Source organism: Oryzias latipes, chromosome 23 (assembly GCF_053564925.1).
Source record: "Oryzias latipes strain Hd-rR chromosome 23, Olatipes_Hd-rR_3.1".
In the NCBI taxonomy this organism is placed as follows: Eukaryota; Metazoa; Chordata; class Actinopteri; order Beloniformes; family Adrianichthyidae; genus Oryzias; species Oryzias latipes.
Genome location: NC_136259.1, coordinates 9,979,187 through 10,003,748, shown reverse-complemented (window position 1 = coordinate 10,003,748; position 24,562 = coordinate 9,979,187). Strand labels below are relative to the sequence as shown.

The 24,562-nt window shown below is 40.8% G+C and overlaps 1 protein-coding gene across 1 annotated transcript in view; it reads left to right on the top strand.

The window, feature by feature from the left end:
• Positions 1 to 24,562, top strand: part of chst11 (carbohydrate (chondroitin 4) sulfotransferase 11) — a 74,602-nt gene that overhangs the window by 32,117 nt on the left and 17,923 nt on the right. The window contains exon 2 of the mRNA XM_023952367.2: positions 18,641 to 18,726. Coding sequence (XP_023808135.2) covers positions 18,641 to 18,726 — 86 coding nt within the window. The remainder of the gene's footprint in view (positions 1 to 18,640; positions 18,727 to 24,562) is intronic.

Genomic DNA, 24,562 nt, shown 5'->3' with positions numbered 1-24,562 from the left:
TGGGTTATGGTTAATCTGCGTTCTCACCGAAGGCGATTGGCGTCAGAGGCGCCTCACCTCACTCAGGCCTCCTCAGAGGCAATGTTTTTTTGCTTGTTCATTTTTCTGTAACTGGGGTAAATGTGATAAAGTCTAGATCTGTTTCATTATTCTTACAACAACGTGGACTTTATTTCAACAAACGGATGACAATAAAATCTGTATTCATCTAAAAACAACAAATAACTCTAATCACCTCTAATCCGTCTGTGAAAAAGCGTTCTCTTTGGGTGGAACTGTGGAACGACTTCTGTGTAGCTCTTCAGTCAGGCTGATGCTTCCAGCCTCTGCAGGATCAGATATGAAGGTCTTCAAGGCCTTTTTTGATCATTACTACGTGTCTCCACTTTGATTTTGCCAAACTGCTGGGATTCTTTTCAGTGGTTCTTCTCCACACTTCTGTGCAAAACTACCTGTAACAAGTAAAGCAGTCATGTCTCCAATGAGGTCACCAGATATATGATGTTTGACAAATTTACTGTAGTGTTCTAAAATGCATAGGTCCACCTCTCAATCTGAATTCCTTGATGACAAAAATATACTTTAAACATAGTCATTACTTCCCTTTTTTGTAAAAGAACAAAAGTGTGAACTTTAACGTAACCGCAAATTGGAAAAGGAAATCATAAATAAGAATTGACGGGACGAGTCGTGACAGTAGGGCATGGTAATCAAACGAATGTAAGACAAAGACAGTTTCTGCAGAAACAGTTTTGTCAGTTTGTGTTCTTAAATAGTTGCACATTCTGTGTGCTATCACCAGATCTAGTTATTGTACTCGTAAATAATAACGTAAAATGGATCAATTCTGTATCAGCTGTTTCAAAACACAAGACGCATTGAGATTCTGATCACTGAAGATCTCATTCTTCCCAAATCTGCATTTGTCAGCATTATTATTTTATGTCCAGTCGTTGTAGTTTTTCTGTTTTTCTGCCTGTTTTTCAAATTTACCTTCAATTTGGTTTTGTTGCTTTGAAACTCCAATAAAAATGCCACAATCCCCCCTGTAAATATTTTATACCAAAAACTGAACGACATTCAGTAAAGAAAATTGCAGCCATATGTTCTGTGCTCCACCCAACCTGCAGTCACCATACGAAGTAGGAGAACACTACTTTAAAGTGTCAAGAATTTAAATCAGGTTTCACTTTATAACTAGATGCATAATGTAAGTCACATGTAAGTTCATAAAAATATTTAACCCTTGTGCTATCTTAGATGACCCCACCCTTACATTGACGTGTTCTCCCTACCATGACAAAGGTGGATAAAGGTGGAAAGATTTCATGTAATCCATGGACACCAGTGAAGATCACAAATCATTGAAGAAAAAAGGTTCAGCGCACTGTCTAGTGGGTCTAGATGACCCAACTCCCAATGGTAAAGTGCCTAGGATAGCACAAGGGTTGCACTGGCAACTCTGTCTGTATGGCCCAGAGGTGTCTTCCTGGCCTGCAGCACCACTTTACTGTTCTTTTTCATCTTCTGAGCACAGCCACTGGCACAGCTGCTCCTTCTGTTCATGTGGAAATGATAAGTCTTTTCCTTAAGAACCTTTTCATGTTGCCTTTTTCTTTGCTTGTCTCTACCTCATCTTATGTCTCGTCTGAAAAGACAGGAAAGTGAGTCTTTTTGATCCAGTCATTGCCATAAATCTCCCCCAATTTTTTTCTCTCATTACGTCTGGTTTCTATTCTGTATTTTGTTTTAACTTTCTAAATCCTGTCTTATTGAAAATATTAGAACAAATTAATGTATTGATTAATTTATTAAACGTGTTGGATAGCCTCCTTACGCTTCATTCATGTTGTCTGTGTCAACTCCCATTGAAGCGACCACTTTCAAGGAAAAGTTTATGTAAACGCCCATCAACCTGAATTTCGGGATTCCATGTTCAGAACACTCGCGTTCACGTCTCGGCTCCACGTAGAGAACCGGCGTTGAATGATCACGCACTGAAATTTCAACCAATTGACCTTCTTGGCTGCTGAAACGCTAAAACGCTGAACTGTGACCATTGACCAGGGACTGCGATTAGTGTAGGGATGGTAGTGACGTCCATTTCAAATCAGGGAAGTACCAACCGTTGTAAGAATGATCACGAAGGAGAAATTAATAGTTGGAGTTATTGCCCATCTGGAATTTTGTGACACCAAGTCTTTCAGATATCGGAATAGAGCTGTGAAAGAAAAGCCAGGAGCAAAGTTTGCGGCATTTGCACTGCTGCGCCATTTCATACCAAGCCTCATCCCACTAGTAGCGCTTTCTTGAACACGAGACAAGAGGCCGGTGTACACCTAGCTTCACATTCACGTCACGATGCAAGTTTTTAAGTGCAATTAATCAGGTTTCACTTTATAACTAGATGCATAATGTAAGTCACAAGTAAGTTCATAAAAATATTTAACCCTTGTGCTATCTTAGATGACCCCACCCTTACATTGACGTGCTCTCCCTGCCATGAAAAAGGTGGATAAAGGTGGAAAGATTTCATGTAATCCATGAATAGTGGACACGAATAGTGAACATGAACAGCAGATCCATTATTTAGCACAAAATTGTTGTAAACAGGATAAAAAATGAATAATTAAAGTGGCTGCCAGGCACATTGGTATTAACTTTTAAAAAACTAAGCCATAGTCGTTGCATTTTTTTAAAAAATAGCTGTAAATCATATAATAATTCTGTGAACAAATTATAGTGTCTTTGTTTAAAATAAATTAGACCATTTAGTGCAAATGTAGTGTAAACAAAAATAAAAATCTCCCAGAAAAAAAATCAAGTAGCTAGGAACTTTCCTTTAAGTTATTTACGATATAAACTGCTTTCAAAACAAATTACCAGGGATAAAATACATGAACTTAAAGTGCATCTAAATGTAAACATCTTTGTGAACAAAACGTTTGGGGAAAAGCTGCATGTGATGTATGTTTATATGTTCATGTTTTTCTTGAGAACCACAGGTTTTTTAGCGTCAAGACGCCGCTCGTCTACCGCTGCTTTGAGGAGAAGGGGGGGTCTAAGGGCAGGCATGCCACTTTCTGCTGTTTCATCTCAACCATAGCTCTGGTCTAGGAATGCAGTGCAGGGATCATTTTTTCACTATTCAAAGCGTGTCTCTAATGTATTCAATAAAAATCGAAATCCCTCGTTCTCCACCTCGCTGCAGGGACGGAGCTCCTTGTGCATTTAAACAGCAATCCTGTTTGTTATTGCGTCTGCTCTCGCAGAAGACAGTGTAGCCTTGCCTGGAAAAAGGTATCCACGCCGGGCTGTGTTGGCTTCAGGCCAGCAACAGCCCCGGCTTTCTCACACAACTCCAAGTGATGCAGCTTCAATGCTGCCAGCGCGTCTTTTAACTTGCTGCTCTCGCTATTTTCCTTGTTTTTCCCCTCCGCCATTTTTGTTTGAATGTATATTCTTCTTCGTCCACCCCCTACAGCTAATCTCGCAATGAGCGCCCTTATCTACCCTCCGAAGAATCGTCTTACCAAAGGATGATTAATATAACGTTTTACAGGGTCTTCAAACGTAAATAAAAGATCGATACTTGATGAAGACACATCGATAATCAATCACGGGACTAAATATCGCGATATATCACCATATCGATATTTTGGCACACCCTTAGTATTTACGTTTTCTAGCTCCAACATAGTGACGTCAGAATCGCAAAAAAAGGAAAAGGCGACCAAAATGACTTAATTTGCTGGAAGTCATTCACCCGCTCTGATTCTTAGATACAGTCAATGGATAAAACACTTTTCATTCATTCCCTTCAGTGTCATTATGTTTTTAATGGCAATAAAGAAGCATAGAAATCAATCAATCAATTAATCCCCCTTGTTCACAGAGCACTTTAACACAAACAAAAAGTTAAACATTAAAAGCTTAAATTCATAAAACTGTGAAAAACAATTATTACATGTGTTAATAATTAATTAATAACTATTAAATAAGTGAATTAAACCTAATGCGAACTTAACTGTCTGATAAAAGTTATGAACCGGATAATGATAAATCATGTAATAAAATGGTTACGGTAGAACAGGGGTGGGATTATATAAATTTGCTTCCTTCCACTCCCTTTCAAGCAACATTTAATTTTATGTCTAATTTTCCCAAGTTTAAGACGTCTTTGTATGAATGTATAACTGCTGATTGTGATGTTTTTGTGTACTATTTTTACTTGATTCCTTGAAATAAACCATTTCAAATCAAAATAAAAAAAGTTAGACCCTTCAACAAGGTTCTAGAAGCAGAACATTCAAATCTTTTATTTCAGGTTTTTGACCATCTTTTCTATTGTAGTGATTTAGTTATAAATAATTCACAGCAAATGGATGTTTGGAAATTTCTCAGAGAAGCATCAAAGGCTCTTTGAAGCAGGTACTTACTTCCGCTGGAGACTCTATCAAGTCTTTCTCAGTTTGTGAATCTATAGGAGGTGTGAATCGTGGTTTATTGTTCTTTTGAAACCAACAGCCCCCTGACAGAAAAGCTGCCTCCTCATCTAGTGGTTTTACAGCCTAATATCCTTTTTTCCTTGAAGGAATCCCCCAAATCTCACAAATTACTCAGAGTCTGCTCTGCTGAGACAACCTCTGGAATGTTTTATGCATCAGACCCTGGAGTTTAAATCTCTGTGGAGAACTGTATCTTTTCACCTCTTTAGATGGTAGATGGTCTTTCTTTGTCTGTCTATTCAGTCTCCCAGCATCCTCTTTGATTATGACAGCTAGCTTGTCAGCTGGACGTCCAGCTGCAGGGATACGTCCGCCTGATCTCAGCTCATCTTTCTTCCCCACTCTGCTTCAGTTTGCTTCCATTTAAACTTTAAGGGGTGGGGTGTGAAGAGTGCCACAGGGCATGTGAGAGGAGGTTCAGTGAGTTCATGTCCTCTGCATCCTGTCAAGAATTTGCCTGTCTAGACATTGACTGGATGGTTTTACCAGCTTTTCTTCTCCAGTCTGCTGCTTCAGGTCATTTTCCTTTTGCATGAACCAGGACAGAAGCGTCCGTGGGCTTCAGTCCTGGGGCCTCATTTATAAAACTTTGCGTAGGATTTGCGTCAGAAGTGGCGTACGGATGAAACATAGGACGTGCGTACGCACAGAAATATTCGGAGTTATAAAACCGTGCGCACGCACATCCTACGCATCTTTCCCTTAATAAATCACAACCAATTCTAAATGCTGCGCAGCTTTTGCGGCCTCATGACACGCCCATAGTTGCCCATAAATAGTCCGTGAAACGCCCACAAATGAATATTCATTGATTGCGAAACCATGCCAAACACGGAGAGAAAATCAAAAAAACGTAACTTCACTCAATGTGAAGTAGAAGTTATCGTTGGCGAGGTGGAAAAGAGGAGAATAATGTTGTTTGGAGGGCACAGTGTGGGCATTACTCATGGCAAAAAGGCACGTGAGTGGCAAACGGTGGCAGACGCCGAAAATGCTGTAGCCTCACAACCTCGGACCGTGGCCGAAATACAAAAGAAAAGGTCGGACATCAAAGTCAAGGCAAGAAAACGTCTAGCGCTGACCCCCCCCCCCCCCACACACACACACACACCCGTGTCTGCCACGGGTGTGTGTGTGTGGGGGGGGGGGGGGGGGGGGGGGACACCGGAGCTGACCCCTCCTGATGAGAGACTGGCGGCAATAATTGGGGAATCCCTTTTAAGTGGAGTGGTGATTGAGGCGCAGGGGGACGCCGACGCGCTAGATGCACCGGGTGACACACCCCCAAAAGCCCGCAGAGGAAGTCGGAACCGGCTCATAAGCCAGTCGTCCTCGTTTGCCAGCAAGTCTTCTTGCTGTCTAAAGATGCGCTCACTCCGAATTCTTCCATTTGCCACATCTTCTAAGAGTGCAAGATCAGCCATTGTGTGTCATAACGCATTGTGATGGGGCATTTTATTTCCATCTATTTAATTGCATGTGACAAGCTACAGATGTCGGTAATAATTGACGTGGAAATGGGAAATTGTTCAGCGCAAATGTAATTTCTTGTTGCTTTCTGAATGGTTGAGACATACGCCATACATTATTTTATCAAAAATAAAACAAACTAAAGGCATATGCATGAATACCATAATTCTGTAGCTTATGAGGAAATGATTTACTATGAAAACAACTTTCCCCAGTAGACAATTAATGCATCTCTCTCTATCTATCTGTCTGTCTGATTGCACCTATATCTGCTCCGCCAGACGGACACATTGACGGGAATGTCAGTTTTGTACATTATTTCGTTCTGTTAAATATATTATTTATGAGGATGAATTGCACAACATGCCAATATTGCAGAACATATTTCACTTTTCTTTTTGCAAATAAGTGTTCATTTGAATTTCTGTTGTAATTTTCGTTTGATTTTTTTTTTGTTTGTTTCACTGCTGATCGATCAAACGGGTGTTCGTGTAGGCTGTTAATTGTAAGACTTGCTTTGTGAAGTCTTCATGTTATTTCTGAGAGGCAGTATTGTCATTTTCACTTTCACGTGTTTCTTCCATCTGCCGACGGTGTCGCCGTTTCTCATTTCACCCATTTTTGTGCGTACGCCTGGGTCAGAGCTTGCGTGAAGGACCGCACATTTTCCCGTCAAGTTTGCTTTTTATAAATCTCAACTATTGCGTAGAGAGTGGCGTATGCCTTCTTTTGTGCGTACGCAACGTTTATAAATGAGGCCCCAGGTCCTTCAGATCTACCATCCCCACTGATCACTGATTCAGTGCGGGATCACTGATTCCCACCTCTGGAGACCAACATGGACAACAAGACCATTAAGGTTTTCATTAAAATAAACAAGAAGACTCTCAGAGCAGCAGAAACATGAATATGTTGGCTTCCATAAAGAGCTTCACATGTGGTGAAAACCTAACAGGGCTTTCACCATCACCACTCCAAAACCATGAAGCACAGAGGTGAAAGGGCGTCCAACACTTTCATGATCGGTAAGCCAGTTTTTTTTGGAGATGACTCGCTTGCAATTTCTATAAAAGCTTTAAAAGATGAACACACTTCTCCATTCAAGCTTGACATGTGTTTGCGGTGTTAATTTGAGATCACAATTAACTGCTTTAGAACTTGTTGTTAATGCGTAGGGGTGGACTGGTGAGTCAATAATCATCACTCCATCAGAGCCTCGACTCTCTTTCAGGTCATTCCTCCAATATTTTTTCTTAAATATTTAGTTCTTATTGTTGTGCTGTTAAACTGAGATTTCAGTGAAGGTTTGTTTCTGAGGTCTCCCTTTACATTTTTACAGGCTTTGTCACGGTGTTTGGGATGGAACTTGTATTCCCTATTTTCCCACACAAAGTTTCCGTGCGCTTTGTGACACACGCTGCTGTCATGGTGGAAACACAGAAATTGAAGTGAGCATCGGAGCTGTTGGCTCACTTTCACACTGTTCTGCCTGTGAAATCTTTCCTTTTCAGTTGAAGGTCAGTAAATGAGCAACCGTGACTCACACAGCCTGAAGGAGAACAGGCAGCTCAGTGGATGGTTCTGTAGATACCATTACAGTCAGGAGAAGTCAGATTACACAAAAAGTGGGTTCAGTTCCTAAAAGTCACTTTCAAAATACTATCCCTTTAACTGCCTGCTCAACCAAACAGTAGAGCACATTTAGAAAACGTATCTTTATAAACACTGATTGTGTGTACTATTCCCCAAAGGCAATAAGTAGCAGGAAAAAAAATTGTTTTAATTAATTTTGTCTTGTTGAGGAGTTAAAGGGATAAAAACACTTCTGGTTTTTCAAAATAAGGCTAGTCTTGGAATTTGTAAGAATAAATTTCACTGAACCAATTAACTCATCCAATTAAGTCATACATGTTGTCATCTAAAGTGTAAATATGTCACAGCCTGTCTTCTTAAAGGTTCAGGGGCCTCATTTATAAAACTTTGCGTAGGATTTGCGTCAGAAGTGGCGTACGGATGAAACATAGGACGTGCGTACGCACAGAAATATTCGGATTTATAAAACCGTGCGCACGCACATCCTACGCATCTTTCCCTTAATAAATCACAACCAATTCTAAATGCAGCGCAGCTTTTGCGGCTTCATGACACGCCCATAGTTGCCCATAAATAGTCCGTGAAACGCCCACAAATGAATATTCATTGATTGCGAAACCATGGCAAACACAGAGAGGAAATGGAAAAAAACGTAACTTCACTCAATGTGAAGTAGAATTTATCGTTGGCGAGGTGGAAAAGAGGAGAAAAATGTTGTTTGGAGGGCACAGTGTGGGCATTACTAATGCCAAAAAGGCATGTGAGTGGCAAACGGTGGCAGATGCCGAAAATGCTGTAGCCTCACAACCTTGGACCGTGGCCGAAATAAAAAAGAAATGGTCGGACATCAAAGTCGAGGCGAAAAAACTTCTAGCGCTCCATCGGGAAGGGGGAGCCAGATGCACCGGGTGACACGCGTAGTTTCTCCGAGTGCTCCTCTGCCCAAAAGCCAGCAGAGGTCCAACAGGATGGCTCGAGGAAGTCGGAACCGGCTCATAAGCCACTCGTCCTCGTTTTCCAGCAAGTCTTCTTGCTGTCTAAAGATGCGCTCACTCCGAATTCTTCCATTTGCCACATCTATAAGAGTGCAAGATCAGCCATTGTGCGTCATTACGCATTGTGATGGGGCATTTTATTTCCATCTATTTACTTGCATCTGACAATCTACAGATGTCGGTAATAATCGACGTGGAAATGGGAAATTGTTCAGCGCAAATGTAATTTCTTGTTGCTTTATGAATGGTGAGACATACGCCATACATTATTTTATCAAAAATAAAACAAACTAAAGGCATATGCATGAATACCATAATTCCGTACCTTATGAAGAAATGATTTACTATGAAAACAACTTTCCCCAGTGGACAATTAGTACGTCTGTCCGTCCGTCCGCACGCCCGCACCTATATCTGCTCCGCCAGACGGACACATTAACGAGAATATCAGTTTTGTACATTATTTCGTTCTGTTAACTATATTATTTATGAGGATGAATTGCACAACATGCCAATATTGCAGAACATATTTCATTTTTCTTTCTGCAAATAAGTGTTCATTTGAATTTCTGTTGTAATTTTCGTTTGATTTTTTTTTATTTGTTTCACTGCTGATCGATCAAACGGGTGTTCGTGTGGGCTGTTAATTGTAAGACTTTCTTTGTGAAGTCTTCATGTTATTTCTGAGAGGCAGTATTGTCATTTTCACTTTCACGTGTTTCTTCCATCTGCCGACGGTGTCGCCGTTTCTCATTTCACCCGTTTTTGTGCGTACGCCTGGGTCAGAGCTTGCGTGAAGGACTGCACATTTTCCCGTCAAGTTTGCTTTTTATAAATCTCAACTATTGCGTAGAGAGTGGCGTATGCCTTCTTTTGTGCGTACGCAACGTTTATAAATGAGGCCCCAGGTGTGTAGAAACATTTTCTCATGAATATCAAACTGTTCACAATTTGATTTAGTTTCCAATCAATAAATATGTTATTTTTTCCTAAGGTCCGATCTAATGCTTGTTTCCTGTGTTTTGAAAATTTAAAGTTTATGTGGTATGTTTGTCTTTAAAATGATAAATAAATCAAATCTATTCTTGGACTTAATGTATTGATGATGGATATTTGAAGTGCAAATCAATTTGCTGTGATCAATAGATTTTTTTAACCCATTCTCATTAGGTGATGTCTTCCTTTAGAAAAAAAAAGGTATGTGTTCTTTAGTTTGAGGATAGTTTTCTTCTGTTCTTCACACTGGAGAAGAATGACATAAATTGCTGTCATTCAGGATTCTACAGAGTTATGTTGATGTAAGCTGATGGTAGAAATGCAGCTTTCTGTCGTCTTGACTCTCCCGAGGTGATGACTGTGAGTTATAACTGCTTCTGTCTTATCGTCATGTTAGTAATCATCATTAGGGGGATTATAGCTGGCGGTTCAAGCAAGACGAGAAGGACAGAGCCAGTCATCACGGGGGGGCTTGATTGGATTTATAGGCTGCACACTGAGAAAATCACTTCCTGGAGTTCTTATTGAGTTTGGGTTAATGAAGTTGTGCCAACACTGCTTATCACCTGCATCCCTGCTTCTCTGCTGCACTTGCATTGTTGGTTCAGATCTGTGTTAAGCCGCTGCTCTCCTGAAGGATAACCAACCCCACTCAGACGTAAACAAAGTCAGACAATGAAAGTGCACGTTGCTTCAGATCTTATCAGCCCTTGTGTTTGTGTGGAGGAAAGCATCTGCAGGCTCCCCACCACAAAGTTAAGATTAGCCACAAATTAATCCTCCTTCAGCGACTCCTAATCCTCTGCTGATGGATGGGAACAGATGTTTGCATGATTGCAGGTTCAAACTGAACCCAAACCAGAGTGGTCCTGCTGCTCTCAAAGAGCGCTGGCTTCTGAAAATGGGATGCACAACATTAGTTCTTGTTTTACGAAAAAAGATCTCAACATGCTCTTGTACCGTGTTATGAGGACGCTGGCGTGTAGACGTCTCACTACGTCACGCTATGTTGTGACTACAGATCCACCCAACAGTACTTTTGTGAAGCAAACCAGAACAACCAAAGTCACGGCTCACGCGTGGTCATATATAGGAAAGAAAGAGAATCTTATCCAGCTGGAGATCTTCTGGTTTTGATCTAAACAGATGTTCAGAAGTGGAAAACATTTGATCCTATCGTCCCGCCTATATTCAGAACACTTTTTTCACTTTTCACTTGAAATCACTCTTAATGCAGAAATGCTGTCTGCAGTCTCAGAACATGTAAATATGGCTTTAAATAGAGCGAAATGCGCCTCTTCTTTTGTGTTTGTGTCTGTTCCACCAGAGTTCTGATGCTGTCTGTGTCACACGCTGCAGCCCGGTGCTCAGGAACGACTTTCCTTATGGAGGTAAAGGTAAAGCCGTGAAAGAGATTCAGAGGTTTATTCAGTTCAGAGGGGAAAAGTCAATAAAACGCAGCTGAGGAGATGCTCTGCAGTGAATGAAGCAGTTTATGTGCAAACTGGAACGCCCTGATAATCCCTGAACAGCTCAGCCCTCACCTTTGGAAAAGTACAAATTTAATACTATTCAGCTTTTTCCCTCTAGTTCTGCCCCAGCTGCAAATTTCCTGCATTTTTTCTGCTCTCTTACTTCCTCTGGAATCAAAAGACACCGGCTGTGACTTTTTGGCTTCAGGATTTCTCACAGAACTAAACCTGCTGTGCTATTTCTTTAAAAATGTTTTGTGTTAACAAAATGGATCATGTGGGTAAAAACAAAAGAAGCTGCAGCCTTTGTGTACCCTGAGTGCATGTGTGTGAACGCAGCAGTGCTCAGTCAGTCAGCTCTGAGCACTGAAATGAAGCAGCGCTGTGGGCGCGGAGGAGTCCAGCGCATCGGTGCAGGTGACTGGAGGGGAAGCCGTTTCATGCACAGGTGTTGATGTGTCTGCAGACTGAGTGGGTGCCCACACTGAGCAGACTGTTTCAGGAAGTTAGTCAGAGCTGGCTGGAGTCAGCAGACAGACCTCAGACAGGGTCACTGTGACTGCAGTCTTTGTCTCATGTGTGCAGAGCTGAGAAGATTCGGTTTAAAGTCTTTAGAAAAACTTTGTTTGCTCAGAAGTTGGCTGTAAGCATAAATCAACCTTATACCCTGATTTCAGTTTTCACGGGACAGTTTCTCCTTTGCTTGTGTTTACTTAGGCACAGTGTTTGTCACTCGTTTCCATGGCAATCCTCCCAGTTGTTATGTGCCTTTTTTTTGTAGATCCAAAAGTATTTTTATCTGAATATAAATCTGTACGACTTTCCGCGTTTGTTAGTGAGTTTGATGCATTCCTGCTGTGTTTATTATTGTTCTGTTTGCCTTCATATTCACTTTCATTCTGCTGTTGTAAAGCTTAGAAAAAGCTCAGACCTGTGAAGATGGTCTGAAGTGCGACTTTCCACAAAGTCAGTCTATGACGTAAGCCTCCTCTTCTGTCGTGTTGATCATTGTCTTTCAATGCAGTAGAGCAGCATCTGATGCCATATGTGGTCTATCTTTATGCATGTGGTCAAGCTGAGAAGAAGATTCAGTTAAGACGACAGCACTTTTTAAATTATTCTTTCATTTATTTCAGTTTAGAGTGTCTGAATGGACTCAGTGGGATTTTGTTTGAGTAACAGTAAATGCAGATGAGCTGTGAGCCGATTTAAAACCTGCTATTCCGTCAGCGTATGGACAAACTGCAGAGTAAAGCTCAAGGAACTGGACTCTTTAGACAGTTTTTACAAACGAAAAACAAAGCTCCAAGAAAAAATGTTTAGCTCTCATGCATGTGTTTGGAATCAGAGATCTCTGGTTAATTATTAGATTGTCTTTTTCTGTCAGACAGAATAAATGCAAATGTTTCTCTGAGCTTCCTATGAGATTTGTCCCTCAAGTTCAGGAACCTCCAGACGTTCTCAGCAGCTTAAAGTTCTGAACGGCTGAAGATCAGTTCTGCTGTAAGACACGTTAATCAAGCGTGCACAGCGATGCATGTAGTGCAGCAGGTTTAGAGGCATTAGTGACTTCTCTCTGTCCTGTCCTGGTCTGGTGAAGGCTACCGCTGTGCCGCAGCTCCTGAGCTCCCCCAGGGTTTTGGGAAGGGATCAGGTTTAGGCCAATAAAAGGATCATTGTTCTAAAACAGGGACAGTGTGATGTTAAGGTTTTTCACTGGTTCCAGTCTCTTTGTGTCTGTCCTACATGATTACATTTTTGCTTCAGAATATGTCATTGCTGCTTTAGAGCACCTTTGATAGAGACTTCCCAAAAGGTTCCCAAAATCACAATCTGCGGTTCTCTCCCTAAGAACTACTAATAAATGAACCAGATCTCCTCTAGGATGTCTATTTCTATGGCTGGTAAAAACTTAGAAATAGAAAAGCCTTCAACCTTAATTGCAGTTGGAACAGAAAGGCACGTGATACTCATTGAACTGAGGATGTACACGTCCGCCGGCACAACCTCTGACAGGTTGTTCAAATGACAAAAAGCAGAAAAATAAGAAAAAGCAGCTGTTATAGTTACTGAAACCATGTTTCCTCGTTCAAAGCTGTTAAATCGTTTCCACTAAAATCTTCATAAATAATAAAAATTGATAAATCATAAAAAAGATTCAGTTGAATAAAGCAAAAAGTGCAAAGATGTTGGAGATCCTGTTCTCCCTGTTCTGTGCTGTAGAAAACCACACAATAGAGGAAAGGGACAAGACTTTTAGTGGGGGACCTGACAAGCAATTTTTGAGGACAGCGATCAGAACTTCCAAAAACCTGATGTTCTTTCAGTTCGTCTAGATTTCCTGCAGTATCAATCATAAGTGATCCATTAAAATAAAAGACCCTTCAGAAAACAATAACAGGCATCAGTTTGTCAGATAAAAGAAACATATTTGTAAAATACTCCTGATACACTCAAGCCAGCACTTATGCAATCTGCTAACTGATGGCTGAAGACCTTCATGCAGCAGCATCTTTCTGCCTTAATCAGTATCAGCAGCCCTGTTTTATCACTGTACTCTGCAGCTGGGCTGCCTGCTTTTATGTCATTCATTCATTATTATATTTATAATATTTAAACCATGTGGGGGAAAAATTCAATACTTTTGAAATATATTTCCAAATGAAAGTAGGTTTTCACATTACAGTTTGGAGGTCTAATGAACAAGCCTTTCCAAAGAAAACAGACACATAGATACCTAACAGACATACATGACTTTTTCTTGCCTGTATTAGTTACATGCTCATGTCCCAGGTCCGTAAAATTTGTGTGTGTGCTCAGCGATGGTGTCATGCAGATTTCTCATGTTCCAGCATAAAGATTCCCAGCTGGCTGAAACAAATGGCTGCGTCCTCCGTCCATAAGATTTGACATAAAACCCACTAACTACTATGCCTCTTCACTACACTGTAAACTGAAAAGTCCCTTTCACCAAGTGTGTTTTTTAAGATAACATTACTGAGTCAAATAGTAGTAAACACCTGATACCCATTCTAATCAAAGATTGCATTGTGTTTGCTGTATCCAGTGGAAACACAAGAGGTTGTGTTCTTTACTGCAACATCCAGACAGTTATTTTTCCTAAAAAAAAAATTCACCCAAGGAAAAAGAGGCCAAAAGATTTTACTTTAAACTCGATTAAAAAAAAAAGAATTTAACACATCAAAATACAAACATTTTTGTAAAGGATTCACATGCTGCAATGCAAAGGTGTGCTTAAAAGCAAATATATATTCCAACATTATCGGCTTTGCACAGCAGATGTGCAATTTTGCAGCTGCTGCTGCTGCCAACAGTCCATAATAAACAACAGGGAGCATAATTACAGGCATGTGCACATGCAGACGTGTGCACATGCAGCAGCTCCCATTCGCCCTGGTGGATAGCAGATAATGAAAGTGAAGCTTCTGCATGCAGACATGTGAAAGCTGCTTTCTGTTGATATTATTTGACTTCCTGAAACATTTCAGGGAGCCTGATGTATGTTCCACATCATATGTCGTGCACCTTTACTGAGATGGAAAAAGGTTATAGTTTTCCTGCAAGTGATGGGTAATTAAGCAGAGGTAAAACTAGCCAAACACTGACTTAAACGATCATGAAAGAAAAGTAACTGTTAAAGAAAATGTTTTTTCATTTACTGTGAATAAATTATTGAGTCGGACAAAAGGAAATACATTTGAAATGTATGTTCGAAACAGAACATAAAGCCTTGTCAGCCTTTATCACTTATCTCCTTCAGAAGATGTACCAACCTGTCATCAATAAAGTTATTTGGGTTGATCAGTCGGGACGGAACGGTCATAGACCTTCAGACCTCAGACGTGTCCAACAACATCAATGCTCGTTTGTAACACTGACTGCAAAGCAGCCAATTTATTAAAGGTGTGAGTGAGCTGATGAGGTTTTGCTGAGGTTATTTATATGGATTTGTATCCAAAGCTGTTACTCATCCATTGACTGTATAAAATGATCTGGAATATAAGAAGGTGATCAAGGACTTTGTGGACTGGTGTGAACTCAATCACCTTCACATCAATGCCACCAAAACAAAGGAGATGGTGGTGGACTTCCGCAAAAAGGCTTCTCAGTCTCTTCCAGTGGTCATTCAGGGACTGGACATCGAGAGGGTGGATGTGTACAAATATCTGGGTGTGCACATCAACATTAAACTGGACTGGTCCGACAACACAAGGGTCCTGCATAAGAAGGGTCAGAGTTTTACCACTTAACTTGTTATTTTTGACGTGTACTTTCAGTCCCACTTTCTATTATCACGATTTTATTCTTACTCAATGCTACTTACTTTTTTCTAACGGCTATATTTCTTGTTTTCGCTGCTGTGACAACTGAATTTCCCCCCAGGGATCAATAAAGTCCTATCTTATCTTATAAGATAACTGGACTGAGCGAGTGAGATGTTGCCCACAGAATGAACTTTTTCAGTCACCATTTTTCAGCTATATATCCATCACCAAGTTGGAACCAGACAACCTCAGTAAGTCATGATTGGTCTGTAGTCCACATTTCTATGGCAACAACTCTCTCTAATCAGTAATGAGCATGTTAGAAGGCCTCACCGCTTCCACTGAAAGTGGGCCCAGGACAATCTGTCAATCAACTGTTTTGAACGTTTGACTGGAGACCGCATGCTTTTATTGATTGGTCAGTTTATAACTTGAATAACTTAAACTTTAGCAAAGAAAAAAAATATATATATATAATGACAAAAATGTTGGATTATTAAGATATTTTTTAAAAAACGTTATCAGATCCAGAATGGTTATTCTGACCAATAGAATGACTGAGTAACAGCGGTTTATTTCTCTATAAACTTGTATGGTATTTTGGCTTCTTAAAGCCAGCAGGTACTTCCTGTTTGAAACACAAGGGGGGAGGGGGTACTCAGTCCAGTTCTTTATATACAGTTAATTGTCTCATATTCTTCATGAGATTGGCTCGTTTAAATACTGAAGCTTATAGTGCCACCTGTAGATATAAAGTGTGTTTGATGTTTCATTAAGGGTTTTCCCGTAAAGCATAATTTGGTGGCATTATTTTTTCGTCTAGGGATCATGTTCTCCAATATCTAAAGATAAAACTTTTTCAGTACCCAAAACAGAGGTGGTAACATCTAAATTTACATTTTTGACATTCCTTTATAACAAAAATCAATAAAGCTAATACTCACCATCAGACAGTTCCCTTATATTCCTGACTTACCTACCTGCTTCTGGATCTCCTCAGGCAGCTTTCTATTTGAAATAGATTTATTCTGAACTGCTGAACGTTCGATCATCATCCATAGCAATCAGTTGAGTAACTTGGTTTCTGCTGATGTAAAACGTTTACCGGTGGTGCAGCATCATGCAGATATCATTTGGTTTTCTCCTCATTTTCAGGCTGAAGGTTCTGAGCATGAGGCAGATGATGGGTGGAAATTACTGGCATGATATTTCTGGCTTGGTTTGAGTGCTTCTTTGGCTTCTCCCATGAAGCTGCTGCCAGCAGCTCCTGCTTTGCATCAAGCCAAGCAAAGAAATCCTGGCAGACGAATGCAGCTTAACCACTGGCGTGTGGTCACGGCTCTCCTTATATGTCCCTGTCGCTCTCTGCTCTCCACCAGCAGTTGTTAGTTGTTGATTGTGACTGACATTAACCATTTCTTTCCTGCACTATCTTCAGTAAAGTAGAAAAGTATTTGAACCCCTGTGATTCTGCAAGTTCTTCCACTTCGGACCATGGAGGGGTCTGACATTTTTAATCTTAGCTGCATGTCCGCTGTGAGAAACATAATTTTTTTTTAAATCTGGAAGTCACGTTGCATGGTTTTTTAAATCATGTATTTGTATGCTACTGCTGCAAATAAGAATATGAGCCCTTCTTATGGAGCCATGTTGGAAGACCCAGCCACGCCCCATCTTCAATGCTCTAACTGAGGGAAGGAGGTTGTTCATCAAAGTCTCCCAATACATGGCCCCGGTCATCCTCTCCTTAATACAGTGCAGGCGCCCTGTCCCATGTGCAGAAAAACACCCCCATATCATGTTGCTACCACCCCGGTGCTTCACAGTAGGAAAATTCTTGGGATGGTACTCATCATTCTTCTTACTCCAAACACGGCGAGGAGAATTAAGACAGTGCTAAACTGTAGTCCCAGCTCTTTTTAGGTCATTGACCAGCTCCTCCCGTGTAGTTCTGGGCTGAATCCTCACCTTTCTTAGGATCACTGAGGCCCCATGAGGTGTGATTTTGCAAGGAGCCCCAGTCCAAGGGAAATTGTCAGTTGTATTTAACTTATTCCATTTTCTGACAATTGCTACAACAGTGGATTTTTTTTCACCAAGCTGCTTGGTAATTGCCTTGTAGCCCTCTCCAGACTTGTGGAGATCTACAATTTGGTCTCTGGTATCGTTGGACAGCTCTTTGGTCTTGGCCACATTAGTAGTTGGAGTTTTACTGATTGTATGGGGTGGACAGGTGTCTTTATGGAGCTACACACCTCAAACAGGTGCTTCTAATTTTGGATAAGAATTGGAGTGAAGGTGAGCAATTTAAAGACAGACTAACAGGTATTTGAGAGTCAGAATTCTAGCTGATAAATAGGGATTCAAATACCTATTTGCAGTAGTAGCATAAAATGCACCTAAGATGAAAATGTCAGACCCCTCCATGGTTTCTAAGTAGGAGAACTTGCAAAATCACAGGGGGTTCACATTTTATTTGCCTCACTATTCATACAGAAGATCTAGAGCGACACTGTAAACTGAAAACTTTGCAGTTCCATTGTAGAGTGAAAAGGATAACAGGAGAAACGATTGTGACCAATGGTTCCATCCAGCTTCATGTTAACATTACCTTTACATTAGGCATTTCCAAAGCCAGATGTGGCCCGCATTCAAATCTCAACCGGCCCGCAGGCTGTTGTCATAAATTCAAAAATTTGCAGCCCTCAGCATTTTCTAAAAACTGTGGGTGCAATTTCTTGATAATGGTTGGCTAAATGATGTTTTAAGCCATTTTAAACCAGTGGCAACACTGTTGTGTGACAACACTTCTGTGACACTTTCTAGCAAAATGTTAACAGTAAATAAAAAAGAAAAGGTGACAGTGAGGGCGACCGCTTCCAGGGCAAGTGGAAATTGGCAGATTTTTGGTGAAGAATGAAACCTCTGTGTCTGCCCAAAATGCCAAGAAACTGGCTGTTTTCAAGGTTTTCAATATCCAGATAACATGACCAAACACAACATGCAAACTACAGAACACCAAGCTAACTGGGAATGAACGGTGCAAGAAACTTGCAGTAGTTTTGATAAAAATTTGTTTTCTATGTGAAGAAATGAAATCATTCCATTGTCAATAACATTTTTATAAAATAGTTAATTTGCATTTAATGCTATTAAACCAGTTCAAAGAATGTCAGGTCGAATCCAAGCTTTTCATCTAATCAAATCTGGCCTTCTTTGCAAAGGGTTTGGACACCCCTGTTCTACAGATTCTTTTTGACATTTTGCTTTGTTTTGTTTAAATAGATTCAGTACTAATAGGTGTGTTTATTGCTTTGCAGCCATGCAGACAAACCATTTCATGGTGGATGGCTGCTGTAAGAAAGGATCTCGCAATGCTCTGCAGGAGCTGTACAACCCTCTGCAGGTAAGAGACTAAGGATGCACTCACACCAGGCCATTCACACAACGTATGTCTAACCCAAACGTACTGTTAGTTCAGCTTCTGTAATCACTCCAACCGGTGCTTGAGTGCAATTGAAAAGACCTTACTCTGGCCAAATCACTAAAAAATGAAGGGCCTCAAACTGTGCACAGACGTGTTTGTTTTTGTTGTCTCCACCATGTAATCATCAGGAGTAAGAGGGTTCGTCAATGAGAAGTCAATGGACAGTCTTATTGTGGGTAGCTGGACATAATTTGCATATGTATCACATTTGTGTGTGTAAATATTTTGAACGTAGAGATTCATGGTCATCTCCTGTAACTGGAAAGTCCTTTCTGCAGAGTGATCATAGATGCTCTCTGGTTAGTATGACCATTATGTCCTTAAAGTTCTTCTGCCCCTTTCTGGGAGTGATAATCTTTATATTTCTTAAACTGGAATGACATAGAAAGCCTTTTTATGGCCTGAATTTAATGTTCACCCTTATGTGCAAATATCAATTTTTCCGCAAAATGTGCTTCCCCCTCCGAGAACATCCTCAAGGACAGAGAACACACACAAGTGGGCTCACAGACACCCCTCTCTGGACTGTTTACCTTCAACAGTCAGATTCAGTTTACTTAAGTAGCGATCACCCCCCTTCCCCCACAAAATAAATCAATGGGACTTCACATGACGAAGAATATCTTAAAGATCATTTCTCCTGGAAACGCTGTTACTGGGAATTTACGTGTTCTTGGTTAAGTCTACAGACAGAACAACAAACACAAGGAGAACAGCAACTGAAGAACAGGAAATGATGTCAGCTGGATAGAGGAGACAGAAAGTACGATTTACAGCAGAGGGTGATGACTCTAGCTGCAGAAGACACAGGCAGTGATTAGAAGAGCTGAGAATAAAAGAGACAAGAAACCATTCAGTCTATGTATTGAAATCCCCTCCCCCCCCCCCCCCCCCCGACTTCAAACCCTGATTGCATTCCTGCTGATGGAAGCCCAGATGGAGGTCTCACAACAGATGCTATGCAGCACATCTGTTCACAGCATCTATCAGCTGAGCCAGATCTACGCAGCAAATTTTCAAATGTTCTCATCTGATGTTTTGTGATGATGCGTGGAAGGCCCGAGCTGCGAAAATCCCAACGGTCTTGTTTTTTTTTTTATACAAAAATTTGGGAACCAAAATGCAACCTACAGGAGGAATTATGGAAGCATGTTTTAACTTGTGCTATCCTATGGGGTCCAGATGACCCGATCCTTACACTAACGTGTTATCCCTACCATGACAAAGGTGGATAAAGGTGAAGAGGATTTCATTTAATCCATGGACACCAGTGAAGATCACAAATCATTAAAGAAAAAAGGTTTAGCGCACTGTCTTGTGGGGTCAAGGGTTACGAACTCCAAACATGGTGGGCTCTAACCTCATTTGCTCATGAAAATTATGAGGTGAGCTGCAATCCAAAGTAGAAAAGCCTCAAAGTGTCCGTGTCACAAACATGATGTGTTTAGTTTCCGTGCTTGCTACCATATCACCAGTCTGTTTGGTTCTTCCTACTTTATTCACAAACATTAAAGAGAAAAACGTCGGAGAAGGATTAAATATTGACCATGATGAAATGTTTATTTTGTTTGTCTGTCAGTCCATAACGTTGGACACATCAGCCAATTCCCTGGGTGACCAGGATGGTCACATTGTGTGTGTGGTCAACTATGTGAAGATGTTTTTTTTTTTTTTCATTATTATTATTTATTGATTTATTTTAGATGTTTTTTCATTTTTTGAGATAATTAATCTTTCTGTTTGTCACTCTCATTTATTTTATTTCCTCAGTCCTAAAGTGAGGAGATAAGGATGTGTCTACAACTTTCATTAGTCAAACATGCTGATTCACTCTGAGAGAAAGAGGAATGATATTAGGGATTTCTGTGGAGTTCTAACAATAATGAGTCCTTGTGATGATTTTGAGATTATTCATTGTGAGTTAATGAGAAACAGATTTTTTGAGACACTTTTATGTACTTTATTGACGGTTCCTGCTTGTTTCTGCAGCTTTACATGCATCAACATGAAGGCAAACCTCAAAGCTTAAAACTCTTTGCACGTAGTTTTAAATGCACTTTGCAGCTTTCTTACCAAAATTGCTCATTCTAAATAAAGGGTTGAGTTCAGGGCTTTACTCCAACATGAACCACAGGAGTCAGATGTGTCTGAGGCTCCTCAGGGCTCAGACACACTCCTGCATTGTGAATTTTAGACTCTGACTTTCGAAAACTCACAATGGGGTTTCACTCTGCATCCTCAGAGCCTTCTCTGACTTCATGAGCAGATCTGAAGTCAGATGCATAATCAGTTCAACCTATTTAGAAAGCACCAGATCACAGACAACTTTGTCGTAAAGCATAACACAAAAAGCAAACAACGTAAAACTTTATATTTATTGTTATAATTCCAATTCTGTTCAGATCTTATCAATGAAATCGGATGCAAAAATCTCCATACTTTGCCAGACACTGACGTGAAGACGGAGGGTTTGCTCATGTATCCAATATCAGCTTGCGACCAAAACCACGCAGTTTAAAGATTTAATGGTCTGTCATTCATTCCATGAATTTTCTTTTTGAAAAAAGAAAACCTTGACTGCTCAGACCAACCCCACTGAGCTTCAGAGGTCAGGAAGTAAAAGGTATGTTCAGCTTGCTGTTGAATCTGCATCAGTCTATAAATTACAAAGTTGTGTTGGACACAAAGATTGTTGTAGGAAAATTGTTGATTTTAACAAACATGAAAATACAGAAGTCTCTTGGGAACTGTAGGTTTCAATCATTTGATGTTGTGTTTACCCTTGCTCCGCCCCACACCTAAAAGAAGTCGACCCAGTCATGAAAACTGCTTTTTCACCGCCTCTGGTTCTTTAGCATTAAAGCATTTTTTGATGAAACAGTGTTATCTTTACTCTAAAATCAAGTTCCAATGTATCTGAAATATGATTTTGTAGAGGGTTGGGGGTTAGAGGTTTGGAGTTATGGATTAGGGATTAAAAGTTAGGAGTTAGATGTTAGAGGTTAGAGTTTAGGGGTTAGAGGTCAAAGGATAGGGGTTAGAGGTTGGGGGGTTGAAGGTTAGGGGTTAGATGTTAGGGGTTAGAGGTGGGGGGGTTGAAGGTTAGGGGTTTGGGGTTAGAGGTTAAGGGGTTGGGGGGTTAGGGGATAGCGGTTAGGGGTTAGAGGTTAGAGGTAAGGGGTTAGAGATTAGGACTTGGAGGGATGTTGTCGCTTCAAAAGGTTAGCGTTAGGGTTAGAGTTAGGGGTTAGGTTAGGGTTAGAGGATTACAGATTACCACTCAGACCACCAGGATCAACAAAACCTGACAGACAAGCCAAAGCTTGTCAGAGCAAAAGACTCTTGTGAACTTTAACTACTGTAGTACAGGAGAGTACAGAGACCTAATCAGAGACTATCAGATGTTATGACAGGACTCGGTCCATCTTAAAGCAAGACAATACCATAAAAAATGTTTTTTAAAAGGGTTAATCTCTCCATCCATCATACAGTGCCTTGCATAAGCATTCACCCCTTGGATGTTTTCCCCTTTGGCTGCTTTCATAAATCATTCATGGTCAATAAAAGTAGTCTTTCTTACACAAAAATATACTAGAAAAAAACCTTCAATGTTAACGTGTTGCAGAAATCAAATTCGTAGGGGTTGTTATGACAAACTAAATTGATAAATCTATATATATATTAAAATACAACAGCAGATATTTATTTTACTGCTCCTTAATATTACCATATTTCACCCACTGTTTAGACATTTGGGGGAATTATTATAAGAGTTCACTACATCCTCTCTTCTTACTTCAAAAACGAGCCATCAGAAATGTATAAAAAGCCGACTATCTTGATCATACAAACAATTTTATCAATCCAGACTATTTGACCTTGTTGATTTTTACACCGCACAACTTCTATACAAAGCTAGGGGGAAATCATTACCATTCAACAACTAAAAACAGTTCTTAGAAACTGAAGGAGGCTACAAACTGAGGCGATGTAGGAACTTCAAGATCAAATTGATAAGAATATCAAAGAAAAGTTTATGTGTGTCGGTGTGTGGCACTAACCTTTGAAATAGGTTAAGTAATGAGCTCAAACAATGTTCAAATGTTGAGAGCATAAATGATCCTTGATTGATTCATTAAGGGATTGATAGAATATCCCCTTCAGGGCGATGTCCGGCCAACCAGCCTCCACTGCCAGTATGCAAAAATCAATTAAGTAGTCACTTACAGAGCGGTTGCGTTGTTTGAGTCCAAGTAGTTGACCTGATGCCTCCTCCTCCTTCCGCGGTTGGTCGAACACCAGTCGGAATTCTCTGAGGAACTGCTCAAAAGAAACATGGTATATGGGGCTAGCCGAGAGGAAAGCCTGAGCCCACTGTAAGGCCTTATTCCTTAGTGAGTTTACTATCAGTTTTATTTTGCTGTGGTCAGCTTGGTAATAACGAGGTGCCTGTTGGAATATTAACTGGCACTGGAGGAGGAAACCAGCACATGCTTCAACGTCACTGTGGAACGTTTCTGGTTGGAGGCGGAAGTTTTCAGTAGCCGGACCGGAAGCGGAAGTGATGAAACTGCCGCGTGTAGGAATGGATGAGGAAGTGGCGGCGCTAGCAGAGTTTTGACCTGTTAAGTCCATCAGGGCTTTAGTAATGCCATCCTGGCGGCGAAAGAGATCTTTCTGTGCCAAGGCCATTTGAGACAAGGATTCAGCTTGGCGTCCCAAGGCTATTCCTTATTGCGTGACGGCTAGACGGAGTCCTTCCGGGTCAGCTGGGTCTGGGGTTTGGCCAGTCCGTTCTGTCATGATGTGTATGACGTGGCAGACCTAGATGCTGAAACCCGGAAGAGAACTCAGGCGAGTAGCGTGCGACAGAGAGTTTTTAATTTTCCAAGGCAGGAAACAAAGTTCAAGCTGTAAAAGTTTGTTAGCTTGGAGCGTAGCCGCTGCTCGTGGAGTCTTGGGAGCGCAGCTGGAAACGAGGCGCGGCTGGAGCGTGGCGAGACTTGCCGATAGGGGAAACCCACTGACTGCCTGATGTCTTGGGAGCCGAGGCGAGAATGGAGCGAGACGAGACGTGAGGCGAGGCTGAGGCGGATCGTGAGTAAGATCTTCCAGGTGGACACTCGTGGATGCAGAACCTGGAGATGGATCGACAGGCAAGGTAAGTACGAGCCAGAGCATAGACTTAGCCAGAACGACAAAGGAGTCAGAATGCACCGAGGTAGGTAACGGCTGGCAATGAATGCTGGGCTTGATCTCCATATGAAGGCGGTGAGGTAGATGAGCTGAGTGTCCACAGCTGGTTCCAATCTTCAGGTGAAGAGCGAGGGGAGGGGGAGGAGAGCTGACAGAGGCACCGTGACAGTTTCACTTTTAAGAATTTACAAGTATGAAAAAATGCTTTGAAATTACAATTATTGGATTAATCAGAAAGTCCCGAGTTTTGTCAATTAATTGTAATCGAATTTTAATTGTATTCCAATTTAAAGGGTTAATGATGATATTGTTGGATTTGAGCCAATTATGAAAAGAAGACCAAAACTCTCTTTTCTTTAAAAATATTTAAAGGAAAGACGTTCCACAGTTTCTACATTATTTCCATAAAAGACACAAAGATCACTATCTTAGTTAAAGTGAGAATGTAAAGAATGATGATAACTTATGTGAATGTCGTTCTCAACAAATCGGGGTTGTGCTTTGCATGGGGCATGGGTAGCAGATTTGGACATGTCAAGTGTGGCCGCTACTAAGTAAG